The sequence below is a fragment of the Patagioenas fasciata genome, chromosome 10, assembly GCF_037038585.1.
Source record: "Patagioenas fasciata isolate bPatFas1 chromosome 10, bPatFas1.hap1, whole genome shotgun sequence".
NCBI lineage: Eukaryota > Metazoa > Chordata > Aves > Columbiformes > Columbidae > Patagioenas > Patagioenas fasciata.
This window is the reverse complement of record NC_092529.1, coordinates 13,717,283-13,736,588: the sequence shown is the minus strand read 5'-3', so window position 1 is coordinate 13,736,588 and position 19,306 is coordinate 13,717,283. Positions and strand designations below refer to the sequence as shown.

Sequence of the window (19,306 nt, the reverse complement as noted above, 5' to 3'; positions counted from 1 at the left end):
AAAACACCCTTGTCCTGCCAGCCTTGCTCCCTGCACACCTTTCAGCTCTGAGACGTGGAAGCAGCCCCATTCTCCATTAAGACTTGATTTATACCTTGGGTACATCTACAGGGAATGAACCCAGACACAACACACATTAGCAAATGGTGGAGAAATAACACTTAGAGATTGCCACCAGCATTTTCTTCCAATGCAACTTCAATCATTTAATAATTGTCCCTTTTTGTTTGATTTCTGTGTACTACGTGGTTTGTATACAATAGCCACACAGTGGCTTATAAAAATTTTCAAAACAGACCTTCCATCCATATCAGTACTGACAGGAATCACAGCAGAACTGAGACACCCACACATATGTGAAAGCTGATGTGGTACCTGCTAACACCAGACGAGTGCTGAAGAGAGATGGGGCACTGGTCAGCAGGTTTCACAGGCAAAAAAGTGGCAGAAAACCAGCAAGCTGCAGCAATGCTAGCTTCTGGACCTCACAAATATACTTTAGGGAGCACTTTTACATGCTCTCCTGCCCTGGCCACAGCCCACTCCTGTCCTTTCTGAACCCTTCTTGTGCTCTCATAGCACCTCAGGTCACAGGCCACCACACCCAGCAGCCAGGTCCAGCCTCCTTACCCAGCCCACTGCTTTTTGTCCAAATCTTCTCAGGCCACAATTCATGGTTTTCCCTTCTCTGTCCTCCCTCCTGTGCAGTAGGAGCTCTCTCTCTAGGTCAGTCTGTACCAACAGAAACATTTTTTTTTGTTTAAAAGAGGGTGGGATGGGAGTACTGCTAATGTGACCCTGCTGACGAGCTAGCCAGAAGGATGTAGCTTCTGCGCCATAAGCTAGCAAGTCTGGGAATAAGCTGAAGATTAAGGTCACAAAACATGGACATAACATTTAATGTTCCATAAACAGAATTAAAAAATGCTCCCGATATCTAGGAAGATGTCTCTAGAAGAAATCTTCCCCAATTTTTATAAAGATACTCAAGATATTCCCAGTGGGTTTGTTAAAGGAAAGAATGAACTTCTGTTTAAGGAACCGGTCCTAACCTAAAACAGTATCTACAGCAATACCTTGGTACATCACGGCCATTTGTGACACACAGGTGTAACATTGGGTTGCTACAATTTAATAAAGCCCCTCAGGATTCCTGAGGATATCTCTGCATGTGTAAGCAAGAATCTATTCTGATGGAAATAAGCAGGTAGTAAAAAATGTACTAAATTGGAAGCAGAAATGTCGTCCACATGTAGTCGCTGGCAGGAAAAACAAAAAGCAAGTGGGGATACACCTCAACTTCCACTCTGCCTGACCTGTTGCTATGTCCCCAGAATGGATTAAGTACATACAACAGACCAACAGCAATTCTACTGCTTCCCTCTCCTTTGCTGAAACAAAAACATGGCTGTTTTGACATGGCTTTGTAGAAAAAGGCACTAATAAATTTATTACTGACAATATGACCTCACTGGTTTGACTCACATCACCAGTTTAGCAAACCTCTGCCAGTTTTTGGAGGAAGCAGAGCTGAACCCCAGTACTATGTTCCAGGATGCTGTATCATAATCTGTATAAGCCGCAGACTAAACCACAGCCTAATATTCTGCTGATCTAAATACATAAGAAAAGAGGAAAATCAAAGCCTGAGCATCTGCACAGGCTCGTACCTGCACGATTCCTGAGGGCGGCTCGGGCTGCGGGCGAAGCGGGGAGGGCACAGCTGTTCTCCGCTCCCTCCCCGGCTGCTGAAGGCGGGAGCAGAACCACCCGACACAGCAGCTTCTCAGAATTGACCTGAGCGTATCTTGGCGAACAATTAAACGAAGGTGCAGATGTTTAACTGCTTTGCTGAACAGCACTTCCAATGAGCTTCTTCAATGGCAAGAGCTATTTAAGGCCATCTGCAAGTCCCTAAACAGCAGATTAAAATTGGTTTTGTGGAAAATGATGTCGTTAGCAGTTATTGTACCGCTCCCTATCCTCCCCCAGTGAGAAGTTTTGCTGTCACACATCACATGCGAATAACATCAGAAAAGTGGTTTCTGTGGCTTCCAAATTCTTTCATGTGAAGGCCGAAGCTGATAGTAGAACTGTGAACATTCAAGGTTACCAACTGCAATGAACTTTTTCTGAACTAGGTTTATCAGAAAAGACTGGGAGAGTTATGCTCCGACTTCAGTTATATTTTAATTTCCTTTGGAACAACTTGAAAATGCCATCTTGAAAGAGTTTTCAGTTAGTTTGCTCTCCCCGGTGATTCATTCTCCGTCACGTAATTGTATGAACTGAACTTACACAAGGTCTCAGATCCTTATCTTCCTAAAGTCAATGAGGACTGTCCTGTTTCTATAGGTAATAGTTCATTCCCACAGCTGCCTTGAACTGTCTTCGAGAATTTATATAGGAGACTGCCTTGATAGACAGAGACTAGGAAAAAAGCAGCAGAAAATGTAACAACAACAACAACAACAAGACATTACAAACCATGCACAAGTGCACATTATTTCTTTCTAATTATTTCTGTTCTCCTCTCCTGTTTCTGTTTCCCTTTTCAAAATTAAAAAAAAATAATTGTTCTTTCTGTTTTTCCCAGGGTGAACCACTACCTATTTGTGTCCTGCCAAGACCTAAGCTGATCTTTGGCTAGCAGGTAGAAGCAAAAGGCTAAATGAAAACATCCGTACTTCACTCACGCCAATAGCCTTTTTCTATTAATGTAATTACAATAAAAATTCATAGCCTGAGCAAAGATATCCTATAAATGCATTCTGAATATAAGTCTCAGACAAAGGCTGTGTGAACAAATTTTTTATATCACTCCCTAATTCTGTTCATTGCCCCATCTCCTGTGTTTGATCAAAATATATTTTGACTACCGGACAGCTGCTGCACGTTGATTCCCTGTAAAAGGCAGCACATAATTGTGCTTCAAAGCAAACCTGGCACTGGTGAGCGTGAGGCCGAAGGCTCAGCTCTGGCCTTCCTCACTCTCTGTGGTAAAAGGACCGGGACCCTGACTCTATTAAAGATGCACAGCAAGACAAACACTCTCATTATCCCGGCATAGAGAACATGGCCTTATGTCAATCAAGGCGAGGAGCCGCCTTCTCTTCTGACACACTGAAAACTGAGCAGCTTCACAAATCTTTCACTGGATTCTACACCCACATTTATCCAGTACACAAACAGAAGCCTAATAGCACAGGTCAAATGACCATCACAGATGAAATACACACTTTAACTACTTTGCCTACAGTAAATCATTGAAAACGCATTTGGTAATTAAAATCATATGCAAAACAAGACTACTGTAGTATTTAATATCAAGTTTCTTACCTCTATATTTAAGTCTGCATAGAAACTATCCACACTGGGTGGCAGAAGCCACTGAATAAATGCTGCTAAAAGGCTAATAATATTTCAGGTCTCCATATTTGAAGAGCCCTAATCTTCTCCAAAACCTTTAAGCCAAAGTGTTTCTTTAGTTTTTTCTGCTGCACGCACTTTTATGCAACCCCAGAGGCAAGCACGCAACCTTCTTGTCCTTCTGAAGCTCCTAAACCACAACCATTTACAATTCTCAGAGCACAAATTGATTCAGATCCACAGCTCTTCTGGAAACCATCCTCATTCTTCTTTTGAAGAGAGACAGGTAAGACCTCCGAGGTCTCATTCCCTCAAGGAGAAGAGCTTCTTCATTTTCTTATCCCTTAATGTTCTAAGTGGGGAAAAATAGTTTACACAAAAACTCATTAATCTTAATATTTTTCAAATAGTTCTGTGCAATTGTTCTAACCTCTGCCATGAATGAAAGCAATAGCTGTCAAGAAATACACGGGCAAATAAATCCTCAACAATTCATCCATCCAGAAGATGAAGTCTGGAAAACCTCCAGCCTCCCAATTTTCAGCAAGTGCATACTTGTCCCTGATTTACTCCGACATTGAGCTAAACAGATTTCTTATCATTTTATTTGAAAAGCTAAGTGATTGATAGATGTGGGACATGAGCTTACATTATTAAGGATGTAAAGTTCTGTTGGCGAAGAACCACAGCTGTCTCGCAACAACAACTGCCTCTCCATTTAGTAGAAATAGTCTTCCAAGCACACAAAGCATACAGGCTCAGCATGAAGGAAAAGACATTTTTTCCAATGAGGGTGGTGAAACACTGGCCCAGGTTGCCCAGAGAGGTGATGGATGCCCCATCCCTGGAGACATCCCAGACCAGGCTGGACGGGGCTCTGAGCAACCTGAGCTGGTAAAGATGTCCCTGCTCATGGCAGGGGTGGCACTGGATGAGCTTTGAAGGTCCCTTCAACCTGCAGGCTCTGGTGTGCCCTTTTCTTCCACCTTATACCACTTGTACAAAATCCCAGGGTGTGTGACAAGCTCTTTCAGGGTCTTAGTCCCTCGTCCTGTGACCCACAGCCCCGGCTCAGGCTGCCGGGCAGGAGACGTGTGGCTGTTTGTCAACACGTGTTGTGTGGGAGCACACGGCAGCATCACACTTCACCTTCCACTCATCTCCTCTCCGTCAATTCATTTTTGTTTGAACCCTGTCATTGAAAGTATCCAGGTTTGACAAGAAGGTATCAAGAAATTGAGAATTTCCCACATTCCTTGGTAATTTGTTTCAGTTATTAATCATTCCATCATTAAAACTTGTGTCTTGGTTCAATTACAGTGGCTTTAATTGCAGTCACTCTGTATACTGATTTATGCCGTTCTTCTCTAGATTAAAGAGCCCTTTAGTATCCAAGACGCTCTCCTGTGCACAGTCATATACTGCAATCAAATCACATCTTGATCATTTTGTTAAATTAAGACAGATTGTGTTCCTCAACAGTTTTGCCTCCCCAGTGTTCACCTTTCTTTTATTTAATCTCTCTAGATAAGCACACAAACAAAGAGACAAAGCTGATACCAGTTGTTTTCTACTGAGAGTTTTGGAAAAAACACTGTCTTTTCATGGCAAGGCTTACACGACGTGACGTGCTCTACAGTAAAACTAATTAATACTGACCCAGGGTTTGGCAATGCTTCCCAAACTGGTCAATACACAAGGAAAACAAAATCCTTGTTTACCTTCCAATGAATATGTAAACAGGGGGGTATTCCTGTCTGAACCATTTACCATTCAAGAATAATTTGAGTATTGATGAGACAATAGCATTTCCTCTCACTAAATTCTGTAGGAAAAGAAACATATCTAAACAGCATAATTCTTTGAAGATTCAGTACATGCCACATTCATTAGAGATGGGATCAAAAAGATATTTAAATACAGACACTGCCTCAAATCTTGACACTTGCCTACAGACACCTGCCTATAAAAAGTACAAGGGGAAGAAGACACATTTCTGTGACTGAGGTATGTGATAAAGAGGAGCTGCACTGGTGGTTTGGCACGTCACAGTGAGGGCTATGACGACAAAGGAAACAATAAAAAACTCAGGAGTTATTAAAAATGTGTTTATTGATCCTATGCTCCTGGAATTTATCACATGTGAGGATTATGGGGTGTCTTACAGGAGTGGTCTCAAGAACAAACCACTGGCCTAATACCTGTCCCTTTGCATTCATAGCCAACAGAATTTAAACCTCTAAAAGCTTTTCAAATCCCACTCATATATTAGTATTACTTAATATAAAACAAAACATAATTTTCTATATGGTACAATTCTCAGACACCCTGATATATCTTGAAAATACTACTGCATTTAGGAAAGACTGCTACAAAATGCTGTGTATTTGACACAAGGAACTTCAGAGACAAAAGCAGTCACAGAAAAAGAACTGCGGGTGATGGTGAATAAAAAACTCAGCATGAGCCCTCAGGAGGATGTTAAATTTCAGCAACTCATCTATCCCTGCATATGTACCTGGAGTCCTCTGTGGTTCTGATTCCCCAAGCAAAAAATACATAAGCCAATTTGAACCTCTTTCTTGTAAAGAAACCAAATCAAAAGAAGCAAAGGAGGCAAGATACGGTTCATCAGAAAGACTAAGGAAAGAGAACATGTTCAGGCCAAAAACATTCATGTGGGGTTGTGTTACCTATAGTTCAGTACTAAAGGAGGAACAGTACTCATTTATTCTGGACATAAACAGCAAACTGAAGAACAGATTAATATATACAGATGGAAGTTAGAGCCAGAAGGGCTGGGACCTTCTTGTCTGTTTTCCCGCACAGCAGCAACCAGAAATTTCGGCCACTCCTTCCTGTATTAGGTTCAAGTAAGTGCAACTAAGCAAGGCATGAAGAAAGAGATAAAACCTGAATTAGAAAGCATGTGTGACAGACGAATGCTGTTGTCCTTGGGGAAGCAGCTCCAGTCATGTATTATTTTTTTTAATGTCCATGTCCATTAAATGTCCATAAATCTCATTTGCACTTTGAATTCTCCTCAGTTTTTCCAATGTTCACATATCTACTAATAGCAATTCACTGTGACAAACCCATGGTGGAGTGGGCTGCTTATCTGTATGTGAAAAATAACAACATGTTTGTTACAACTTAAACAAACACCCCCCAAAATGTACAATCATGCTGATGCCAGTCCTACTGTCACAGCTTCTACCCTAATATGGCACCTCGTTAGAATTAGCAGCTGTGCAATTAACTCCTTACTCATACAAAATTGCACTTTGACAAAGAGGAATTTTGCTTAAAGATTTCAGTGTTTGACTTGCAAGTTGTCCATGTCATGGGAACATGGCTGGAAGACTGATGAGATTCCTTCTGCTTTAATTGCAATTCTACACAGGAAGATGGTGTTCTTCTGGGCAAAATAGCAATAAATTACATACACATAATACCTGTCATGTGAGGTGGGAGGAAAAGTGCTCTCAGTACAATAATACTGGCTTGACTTTGTGTCTGTTTGTTCCTCTCCTCTCCTGTGTGTGCCACTTACACTGTGACAGAATGGAAAAGAAAAATGGAGAAAGTTAGCACGGTTCGCTTATTAAACAGTGCTTGCAGAAATGAGAATGACAGCATTAGCCACCAGCTAATTAATAAGCGTTCATCCTTCACATTTGTAGACTTATTCATCCATCTTTTTTATTCACAGAATGACTGAAACCTCAGTGAAGGAGCACAGCTCTGTTTTTGCCATATGCCGAGCATGGCCCTATCTATGCCTTGAACAGCTCACTCCCCTTTTAGATGCAGCAGAAGAGGGAAATCATGGCACAGACTGACAAGGTGGAAACAAAACTGGAAACCAACAGCCCAAGACATAGTTGAATTCGAAGTTCCTCAAAAAATTATTAACAAAATAATTGCAACAGATTACCTGAACTAATTTCTAACAATGTCACTTCTGTATACTAAAGCACACAAATATGGAGGACGAGGAAGACATAATAATGACATCAGAGAAGCGGGGTACCGAGTGTCACCAGTCACTCGCAGCTGTCCCTGGAGTTCCCTGACCTCTCAAGGGCCACCCAAACTCGCACATCACAGAAGCAGCTGCTCCATCAGGACCACCCTGACAGACAAGACGCTGGATGGATCACAAGCCAATTCTCCCACAGCAAAGTCATTTGTTCCTATGAGCTATAAAGTGTTTTAGAAATACTGAGAGCCACATTTCTCTGTGAGGCCCTGACAGAACTATTTACAGGTGTTCCATAACATTTTGTAAAGACATCCACTGACATTATCCACACATCTTCCATAAAGTTTCTTCCCTTTTAAATCTCTCTCCGGAGAAAAAGAATTACCTTTATCATAGCCTTTTTTATCAGCTACAAAGGTCTCTACTTTCAGCCAAATCTATGCAGAAGGAAAGCCTCTTTATGCTTTGTGATACACTCCTTGTTGTCATCTTCAGTCCATTACCTCATTTTATTCCACATGATCGTATCATCCGCAGTCTCGGAGCTGCAAGGTTGTGAAGAGGCTCGGGCAGATTCCCTGCTCAGTGCACTTTTATCTGTGTGTGTGTGCAGAGTGACAAGAGAGCAGGACATTATTGAAGTTTATGGTATATACACTGCAGAACATAGTAATATAGATGATATACCATGTGTATTTTTTGTTTCTAATATATATAGCTTAGCACTATATACACACACCATCTATGGCACTATATATTTATAGTACACAGAGAACACAGTGCTACAGAATATATAATCATTATATATATCACTAAAGTCTAATGTAATAGATAGCTTGGGCAAAGACAAAGCAGTCACCAAAGGAGAGGGACATACCAGGAGAAAAGCAGAGGAAGTGGTGTCTACAAATGTTTAATGAGCAATGTGTAAGAAAATCCAGAATCTGGGAAGACAAACAACTCCTCATATATGTGTATATAACTGTGTGTATATACATTATCATACACACAAAAATTCAAAACATATTGCTGCTTCTACACAAGCTTTCTGTGCAATATTTTTGTTGGATTTGTTATTGAGTAACATCTAAAAATCACAAAAAGAACTAAACATTATATATTGAGTTGGCATTTTAAAAAACCAAAAAGAGCTGGAATGTATAAATACCATTAAGCTTCAGTGCCCTAGGTACAAAATGCCTTTTATGAAAAAAAGTCCATTACAATGACATAAGAAAACGGGTAACAGAAAGGAGCCTACACTGGAACTGAGACACATAATAGACAGGATCATTCTCAGCTACAAATCACATCAGCAATTAACATCTCCTGGAGACAAATGATCAGTAAGCCCCCCAGCTGAAGGCAGTTATAAAGTTCAATTACACCACTTACAAGACATTTAACAGTGCCATAAATAAAAAAAATTTTCATCGCCATAATTGTATAAGTAGAAAAAAAACAAACCAAACCAAACCAAAAAAACCAAACAAACAAACAAAACAAAACAACAACAACAACAAAAACCCCACCCTGGATGTAAATTACCAATGTACAAAAATTCCTGTTGGACACCAGGATTAGGAATCCCACAATTCCACAAAGGAGCTGCACAGTTCTGGAAACACAGCCTAAATTGGGATTTATACACACCCCCAATGGTAAGGTTTTCCAACTGATTGAGGTACAAACTTGGTTCATTCTAATAGTGATGGATCTTCAAGGAAAATTTCGCCGACAGATCTGCAATTTGGTGGACTTCTTGCATTTACAGAAGTTGGACAATAACTCAACCTGCCATCAGGCACAAGCGCTATGGTGCCTGGCTACCAAAATAACAGACATAATTCAAGGGCACCCTGTGCCTAATGAGCCTGAGTGTTGATTTGCAAAGCTGTCTGCTACCTCGGCCACAGTCTTGCAGAAATCAGCCCTTGCCATTTCCAAGAAAATGTCATTCTAGTGATACAGAAAAAATATTCACTAGAGGCTAGGTTAACGCCAGCAAAGCAGTCGCTGCCTGAAATGGCATTTGTCCACAGATCTGCAGACAAAGCAAAGCAAATAATTGTATGAAATGCATTGGAGCAGATCCACTCTGATTTCCTCAGATCACTTCCACAGAATCCCTGTCCCTGCAGCACATTCCTCTTACCTTTCATGTCCCATCGACAAAAGCAAAATCATCATGCTTCTGGCTGCTAAAAACATTAACTCTATGAGACACTGAATTAGAAATGTGCCAGATGGTAGAAAACTCCTAATTCAATAACTGCAACCAGAAAGGAGGAGACCAGTCTAAAATTAACACAGCTGGGAAAAAGGGGGTGACTGTTTTGACGAAGTCCAGTGACAAAGTCAGGATACCCAATCCTGTCCTATACGACCCGTCCATGTGCCCAGGGACAGCGGGTCTTGCCAGTGACTGAGGCTCCAGCAGCTCTTGAGTCACTCCAGATCTCAACTTTTTAAATTTATTTTTATTTTTAAAAAAACAATTTTTGATGAAATCCAGTGCTCCTGTTCAGAATATAAAGAATAAGCTTTCATCCTGCATGCAGTCTGGACTGTCACAGGCAATAATACACAAAATTAGTACGCAACTAGGAGTACATTTAAATTGATACCAAATTTATACTAAAACCTCTATCAAATGCCTATCAGCTCACACAAGAGGTGGACAGGACCCAGCTTTAATGTACTTTTGCATATTGCTCTTCTACAGTTTTTACATCACTTCAAGACAGAAACAGTCATTACCTTTTCAAAAAATGTAAAATGACATAGAAGTTTCTGAGTGGTTCCAATACGTCCAGTTATTCCCTCCTGGGGAGAGTCTCAGTGAAAAGGTATCTGCTGTCACTAGAACCAGTCACCCTGTCAGGAGCCATTCAACAAAACAATTTTTACTTTTGAATGATAAATCACCCTGATTTTCCCTGCGCTTTCTGCCGAGGTGCTGGCGATGCCCCGGTGCACAGCTGAGCTCCAGTCGGGCTGGAGCCCGCCCTGGGCCACAGATGGGATTTCAGGTAGATATAAGCCCATATGGGAGGCACCGGGGGCAGAGGGGACGTAAAAGATAAATCAGGGAAGGAGGAAGGCAGGGAATGCCGATGGATGCCGTGTGAGTGCCAACAGCACTGCTCAGCACCTGCAGAAACAGCGATTGTGCTCTGCGGTGTCGACAGAACAGGCTTTGTGTTTCAGATAGCAATTAATTATCCTCATGTAGCCGAGGGACAAGCCCTGCTGACCTATAAAACCCAAAGCTCATGAGTATACGCTACAGGAATTACTTCAAAAAAAAAGGATAATAACCCTTCAAAATGAAATAAGAAGGTCTTGTCCTTCAGTTTGATTGTGGTTTTAGTCTAGATATTACAAAATGCTATTGAATGCTCTTGACTTTTTTGTTGTTTGTTTTTATATTGCAGATGATTGCATCGTAACATTGTAAAACATTCTTTGAATTGCTGTTTTTCTGACACGGTACCACAAAAACGAGCAGAATTATTTTTGGAAACTGGTTAGAGCATGAACAAAACCACTTGCATTTACTACCATCACCCACTTAGCAATTCCGTGATTATAAACACGCAGAATTTGAAGGCAACATAGCTGCGCCAGAAGTCACATTGTCCTGCTCTGAAAGATTTTAAACTAAACAAGAATTTCCATAAGCCTCCAGAGTTATCAAAACTACATCAATTAGATTTAAAAAAATTAAATATGTTGAAGATTTAATTAGAAAAATGCAGTTGATGCATGTTGACATGCACGACGAGGAAAGTTAGGGAGGAAACCAAAACAACACCGTAAAAACTCAGGGGGGCGGATTTATACCCTTTATCTCATTTTCCTGAGCTAACGGTGGCACTCGGGTCAGCCAGGCTTACAGCAGGTTATTATTACTGCTCCACATACGTTGAGATAAAAGCTTTCATCTCCTCCATAAAAAACGAAGGTACAACACAGGACACAAACGACTGACATTAAGCATTACAGTTTTAGGTCTCTCTAGGTGTAACTGCAATTTAACGTGCAAATGTCAAGTTTCTTTTGTACAGAAGACACAAATCCCTAGAGCTGCACAAGGGGAGGACACTGGTGGCAGGGAGGGGGACCCAGCCCCCACATGTCCCCAGTGGTGAGCAGGTCCCTGCCCACCTGCTCTACAGGGGACAGCTGGCTCTTCGCTCCCACCACGCTGAGGCACTTCGGAGACCTTCAGCATGCTGGCCTCAACCCTGCAAACATTTGGACCTGATTTAAGTCACACACGCTGATGTTAAGCCAAAGGCAAACAGCAACTAAACCCACGTCCGTTCAGAGAGCACTGTACACTGACAGTCACTGCTTTCAGTGATAACACACGGGAACAGACAAGGCCACTTAATCTGCTTTTCCCACTATAAAAGAAACATATATTCAGAGCCAGCAGGGTGCCCAGGTGGCCAAGAAGGCCACCAGCATCCTGGTTGTATCAGCACTAGTGTGGCCAGCAGGCCCCGGGCAGTGACACAGGACGGCTTTTTTGGGTACCCAACACAAACACCAAATTTTGCCAGATATCAGCTACCCCTACTTAGCAAAGGGAAGAGGGTTACCATGCCACACCCATACGAGAAATCACTGGCTGGTATTGCACAAGCTCCGCTTTTCTGATGCTGCCCTGGAATGGAAGGAGTTTCTGTAAGGTAGGAGAACTTGTACATGTTCTACATTAAGTATTACAGGAAATACAAGCTGAAAGTCATACATAAAATGCGGGTGTCTATGTGACCTGATTCAGCAGGGAGGGCAGCAAGGAAACAATGACTCCAGCACACTACAAGCCTTGGTGAAACTGTAAAACAAAAAAAAAAACAAAACTACATGGAAACTTACAAGTACCAAATCACCAAAGATATCCAGGTAAGTCTGAATGAAAGAGAAATATTTACTTTCTCCTCATTCATTTAATGTATTTACACATTGTTGTTCATGCAAAGCCAGTGTCATGTCCATGTGCACACTGATGTGCCAGGGAAGGAGATTCACATAACGCACCCCCCACAGCTGACGTGGAAGGGATTTGCTTCTGGAGACAAGAATGATCATGGGTTGGGGGGGGTTGTTTTTTCGTTTTAATGCAGAGGAAGAAAACCAGCAAGCGAAACAGGGTGCAATTTACTGCTCTTTCACTGAGCTGCTCTTGGGACAACACAATAAAATCCTGCTGCTCTCCGCAGTCAAGCTGACACATTTTCAATCTCCCTTGAAGCATTTCTGAACATATAATCAAAACTTCTTATTGAATATAAATAGGAAATAATATTTGCTTAGCTCAAATATGTATTTTTACTTAAACTTGGGGATGGGGGTTGGTATGGAAAAAATGTTTTCAGGACAACGCAAGTGAGCAAGGTGGTATCCTGCAAATTGAGGTTCTGCAAAACAGTCTCCAGACTTCAGGCAATTCAAATTACTCATCAGTTTCCAATAAAAGACAGTGAATCTAACAGGTCTACGAGCATCAAGAGCAAACAGCACAGACCTTCGTCATTTCTTGCAAATAAGTAGACAGTCAGGAAACTTCTCAGTGCCAGGATAAAACCACAGAGAAACCATCAACAATGTTATTTGTCTGTTTTTGTCCAATTAAATACGCCTCATTATACTGTAGCCTACATGGCAAGTTGTACATAATATAAAATATACATTGTGTTCAGCTCCGCCAAGTCAATACTGGTTTTGGTGTGTAAGAAATCGCATTTCCTTATTTTGTGCACTTTTATCTGCAGAAACTTAGTGTTATATTCTCTTTTTCACAGTTAGTGATATGATAAAGTTTATGCCAATGAGTTGAGCAGTCTCTATGATAGCAAACCTTTACAGTACTTTCACAAGACATATATTGTAATAACAGCCTGAACGTATGTGGGACAATCTTTGTACAATCTTGCTTTAAAAAAAAGTCATCGCAAAATGACATTTGCTTCTGCTTTGTAGTTAAAATCAGTATATAGTACACATATTTGTTAAATTTGTTGAAAGGCAGTTGACTGAATGAGAATACCATGCAAAGTGAATTGCTTTCCCTTCAGGCATTAATTATCAGTGTATCTTGACTGTTCTCCTCCACTCTTTACATCCTCTGATGTTCCATCTCTTCCCTTGATTGGAAGCAACCAACCTATAAATAGATATTTTTTTGGCAGTAATTGGGAATAAAACTGACTAGCCTGGATGGTAATCATTTGGAAAATTTAGCCTCCAGCAAAGTAATTGTGCAGGTTTTGGATGCCTGATATACTTCCTTACAGCCTCTAAAGGTTATTTTGTGTTTAATGAGTCTTCGTAGGTTTAAGGTACGGAAAAAAAATATTCCAAAGCTTCAGATCAGAGTAGCCAAACTCTGGACATGATACACTGGTTCACTGATCCGTTATTCTGGAGCACATATGACTGCCACAGAAATGAACCAAGCGCTAAGAGAGTGTGACCAGGACATACATGTGTTGGGTAAACACTCACGCGGGATGCAGCCAGGAGTGGGGTCCTGTGCTGAGCAGGAGGAGGAGGATGCAGAGCTCCCCTCTCGCTCAGCTGCGCCGGAGGCAAGGGCTGAGCTGCCTGCACTGCTCCCCGGGGTACCCATGGAACTGCAACCCTCGGAAGGGCTCTGCAAGACATAAAAATATATGAGGGGTTATAACAATCAGCTGTAAGATAACATGCATTATATGAGTATCTGAGGAGACATTGCTCACTTCTGCAATGCAGCATTCCTGAACACACAGTAAATTCTTCCCTCCGGTGTGCCAATAAAATCCAGGAACAACTTTATACCTCCTGAACTCAGGTTACCATCCACGTACCCATTTACCCAAGTTAAGTTTGGCACACGCACCAGTTCCTTTTAAGGAAGTATCTTTGAGTAAGAATCTTATTTTATATATAAAATTTATATAAATTATTATAATGAAAGCATACAATAGTTATTTTAAGTCCAAATAAATTAAGTTTTAACTTAAATACATGCTTTTTTTTGTAACAGGGGGCTTCAATATAGCAAAATGTGCAATATTAATTACATGGGTTGCATAGTTTCTCGTTTATTTGGAACAAAAAGCCAGTTACTGAGAAATTAAGCACAGTCCAATCAAATAAAACAATTTACATTAACATGTCTAGCAGCAGCGTCCACAGATCACGTATCACTTGGTGCTCTAACTGCTGAAATAGTTTCTTGCAGAACGCTGCAAGAAATGTACAGGCTGGAAGTTTATTCTGCTAAAGGACAGACCCTGGGCATGCCAAAGAACCTCTGGCAGCATGGTATCAGGTGAAAACCACCCAGAAACTGGCCTGGATAATTTTACTGGATGGGTCCCAGACACATCAGACCTACCCAGCAAACTCACACTGATCTGTGCAGGCACAGCACCCTCTCCCTTTCTATTTTCTGCTTTTAAAGACAGCAGCCTGACACGGCCCGTTCTGCTTCCAAACACCGCACAAACACGTAGCTATGAACTTCAGTGCTGACGCTTGCACCACCACGAGTCCATTTCTCCCAGCACGGGCTGCACCAGCCAACACAGCATGATCACGTCTCCCGGAGCGTGCTCTTCCCTCCAGTGTTGTTCTTCCCCATCAGTGACATCCAGCAAAGGAAGAGGAAAAATGAGACAGAAAACACAGTGAAAGCAAACAGTGAGCAGAGAGAGGAGAAAACCAGGAAAAGAAGAGGAAAGACAGATAAAAGAACTGATTTAGACTCAGCTCAAAAGAGAGACTAGGTGGTGCAATTGGAGCCATGCGGTGGAAGGTGAGGAACAGAAGGGTCAGCAAGAGCCACATTTGCTGACCAGGCCCTTCTGTACAAACATGCTGGGAAAACTCTGCAAGATCAGTTAAGATTTGTGTGAGCAGAGAAACGCCACAGCTGAGGCACTGAGGCCTTAGTTAAGAGGAGAGGCGTAATTTGCATTTCAGCATTTGCCTGCACAAAAAGCTCCAGGAACAAGGGGGATGATAAGAACAGTTATTTGCCAACGTTATCTAAAATAAATCTTTCAGTATCTAAATAATTGTTCAGATTCCTTTTTCAAAGCCAATTCAAGATCCCAAGTTTCAAAAATCATTGGAAAGGTGCTGGTAAGTCATTGGACACTTTTTCCCAAAGCAACATCATCTCTCTGACAAAATCTGCCAGAAGCACAACCTACCACAAAGAAAACAACCTTCTAGTTACACGACAAATTCTTTTTCAGACGAAGCAAGCATGTCTTGTCCATGCAAACCAACCACTAAGAGTATATTTTTGAAAGTCCCATTACGTTTTGCGTTTTAAGGTCCATAATATTATCGTTTTGAGACTAGAACGGGATTATCTCCCTTTCAAGCCCCATTTGAAGACAAGTGGTGATTAATCCTGAAAAAAAACAGGATTTTTGTTAATGTTTTTTTAGAAAAATATAAATACTACAGCAAAATCCACCGGGACATCAATATCTCACCTCTTCTTTCATTCCCCATCTGTACCACAGCTATTCTGTACATTGCTCTTCATGAAAGAAAAAGATTTACAGATAGCATTTTCTTAGTCTAGTGAAGCACTAATCCAAGCAGGGAAAAAGTGCAAATCCCAGCATATGTTGGCCTCACTTTTTCAAGACATTTTAAAGTCAGGAACAACACTGCAGAAATCATCCAGACCTATCCCAGCAGAAGATCAGCTGCACAGGAAAAACCTTTTGGAACATTCTTAAATAGTAAATACCACATATGACTCCTGAAAGGGCTTAATCCACTACGGCATTATAGCAAGACCTGAAAAAAACAATAAAAGACCTTGACACAACTAAACCACTGTTCAGGTATGAGTATTATGAAGCCTCTCCTACGGAAGCAGCTGCAAAAACACGTACTTTACAGCCTACTGTATGCAGAAGGGAAGGATAAAATCAAAATGCTCAGGCATCTAAGATTTCACTTGTTTATTTTGAAGATACAGCCTAAACACATTTTTAGCAAAACTTCTAGAAAACCCAATACACACCCCCACATTTTGTTTATTAAGATGTACGGCGTCACTACTGTGCCACATTCCTGCAACTTTTAGTGTCCAAATTAATAAAAAATTCTTACTAAAGGAGTGAATCAAACTGAGACATGGTATTTCTTGTAGCCCTGAGCAATACATATTTTGCCCCAAAATATATTCCAAATCACATTGTTTTGAATAATCAGTTCATTGACATTCCTGTGCTAAACAAAACACCATTAGTAATTTATAGAAGCTGCATCAAGAGTAACAGTTCAGAAAAGCCCAGTGTGAGATAAATTAAGCCTAGACCTTCATGAAAATCATTGAAAGGTTGCCATAATGATACGCCCAAGAATTAGCATTCAGATAGGCTGAGCAGGAGCCCTGCCAGATGTCAAGCCACCCTTATCTCAAATACTTAATACCATAATGCTGTATCAGGCTTGTGCATTGGTTTTGGAGAGACGCCAGCCAGTGTGCTGGGAGGACTGGTTTTAAGAGGCTGCTGGAATCCAGAGCAAGGGGGAAAATCGACTCCCAGAACTCCTGCGGAACAGGAACACTTTGATTCCCTTTACCAGGGCACCTCTGTGCTTCCCCTCTCAGGCTGTTTTCCACCACCATTTGCAGAGCCATATAATTGTCCTTAAATCACCCAGCGTGGGTGACCCACCAAAGGGACGGCAGCACAGCCCGGTCTGCTCCATCTTCACCACCACTTTGTCTACAGGGTATTTTTTTGCCCACCTTCCATCTCCCCAGGTGAGCACATGTTCCACCTCCTTTCATCTCCAGATTACAAATATATCCACACAAGCTTTTTCTTCCCATGCTCGAGGTCTGTACATTAGCAAGAGCTGATGCTTTCTCCCTCCTTCAGCCTTCGAATTTTTCTGTATTTCATATCTTTCCACATTATCTTACACCTCAGAGACATGACCTTGCACCATGATGCTATCATTTACTTCATCCATTTGCTTTCATCACTGTTTGCATATCTTTATCGCATTATTCATTATTCCCCACATGGTTTTGCAGCCAAGAAATGTATGAATTAAGCAACATACATGAAAGAGCGCTATGAAATTAAGGCACGTCATCCTCGGTTGTCCATATTAGACATAAAAATGATGGGGGGAAGTGGTCTATGGCAGCCTAACTAATTTCCTGTTACCTTTCAACCAGTTACTAGGGGTTTGGGGATTTTTTTTTTTAAGCATAATAACAGGGAGGAATATTCTTTGTAGATTTACAGTGACAACAAATGAATGCTGAGGATATTTTTCTCACAGCCCAGGTAATTGGGAATCTCAGCACAAAGGAAGGGGTTGCAGAGGGATATTGACACACAAATGGGACATTAATCAAGAAAGTTCTTTAAAGATCCTTTCCTCGGTGCTTAATATCAAGCTGTTTCTACTCACTGCTGAATATAGGAGTCGGAAGAGCACACAGAGATCCCAGCAAAGCTCCTCTCCCGCCAGGCAGCGTTTGGGGGAGAGCAGAGCAGAGGCAGCGCCGGAGCCCCAGCACAGCCCGCCAGCCCCAGCCACAAGGGCAGAGCTGCCTTCAAATTCGGCTGCTCCTCGCCATTCCAACTGTGGCTGCCCCCACAAAGCCTGGAAGCTCTGGAGAGAAGAATGGCCAGTTCACCCACACACATCACTGGCTTTTGTCTGCAGCAGCCAGGAGTGCAACCCAGAGAAGATCTGCAGTGGTAGTTGGTGCTGAGCTCCTGCCATCCCTACACACACATTTCAAAGAGATTTTTCTTCAAGCTAGTGCCACCCCGACCTGCAGACTGAATGGCCATAGTGGTTACAGCACATGGGTACAGGTCCTGGAGCACAGATGCCGTTCAGCTCCATCCACACACTGCTGACATCTGCTCTCCCACCACAGCGACAGCGAGGACTGAGATTCACTCCAGAAGCGCAACTCCTGCTCCAAACTGCGGCGCTAATGCAGATGCATCAACTCAAAAATGCATCCATGTTGGAGCTGGTTTTAATTAACAAAATAATCTTATTCAGTCCTGAACAGCACTCAGAATGCTCTTGCAGCTGGGCTGCAGGCTGAGGTTTAGCTGAGGGGGTTCAAGGGAGGGCAGGAGCAGCATCCGGAGCATCTCCCGCCTCTCGCCCCCCAGGAGCTGCCAGACCCACCGCTGTCCCCTCCTCCCTGCCCGCTGTCCCGAGGCCAACGTTAATCCCTTCACTTGCCAAAATCTCTGCACTTCCCAACACATATATATGTATAGCGTCTTTTGAGTTTTCCATTTTCCATCTGAAACAAGTTAGTGTTTGTCTCCTTTACACAAAAAAAAATGGACGCTGCAGATATTTGGTAAAAGAGTGAGAAAACCCACTTAAAATTCATTTGTTTTACATGAACGTAGATGCAGCAGCAAATAAGTTGGATTTTTGTCTTCATCCTGTTTTTGATAAGCTTTTTTGCATACTTGTTGGAACTTTTTATCGGATCAATAAAATCACAGTTAACCGGTTGGAGATTTGGAACTACTGTTGCTCAGCTTTTCCTGCCAACGCTCTTCTAGTTACCAACAAACTAAAAGAACAACAAACTAAATGGGGAGAAAGACTCACGCTTGCTGTTCTGGAGAACTGCCAAGCTGCCAACAAAACCTCGCACGTGCTCCTGAATTCCACATCTCTCTCGCTGCTGTGCAGGCAGTTGGCCACGCTCTGCTATATTTAAATGGTACAGAGCTCAAAAGAGTGTGAAAGAGGAGGTGTAGAAAAGGGATTCTGCCTTGCACAGCCCCCTACATTACGTAACTCCCAAAAACCCTCACTGAAAGCTGAGCAGAGAAAGCCCTTTTCCTTTCTTCTATCTGTGAATGTATCCTTCAAAGCATCACAATGCTATAGTGACATAAACAAATAAACCTTCAC

The 19,306-nt window shown here is 41.9% G+C and overlaps 1 protein-coding gene and 1 long non-coding RNA gene across 8 annotated transcripts in view; both read right to left on the bottom strand.

Moving 5' to 3' along the window:
• The window catches only part of LOC139828782 (uncharacterized), a 266,478-nt gene that overhangs the window by 150,098 nt on the left and 97,074 nt on the right, over nt 1–19,306 (bottom strand). For 4 of the 7 annotated variants that reach the window (XR_011740739.1, XR_011740740.1, XR_011740741.1 and 1 more), the window contains exon 5: nt 13,874–14,021. Coding sequence is in view for 4 of the 7 variants with exons in the window: in XM_071813192.1 (XP_071669293.1) it covers nt 13,874–14,021 (148 nt within the window). In the remaining 3 variants the exon portion in view is untranslated. Of the gene's footprint in view, nt 1–8,869; nt 14,022–19,306 lie in introns of those variants that run through there. The other 3 variants (XM_071813190.1, XM_071813191.1, XM_071813193.1) reach the window with 1 other exon arrangement.
• On the bottom strand, nt 5,488–8,816 carry LOC139828701 (uncharacterized). The gene is made up of 3 exons (XR_011740616.1): nt 7,740–8,816; nt 6,825–6,923; nt 5,488–6,487 (listed from the first exon to the last, which is right to left on the bottom strand). It is a non-coding gene; the product is annotated as an uncharacterized lncRNA (long non-coding RNA).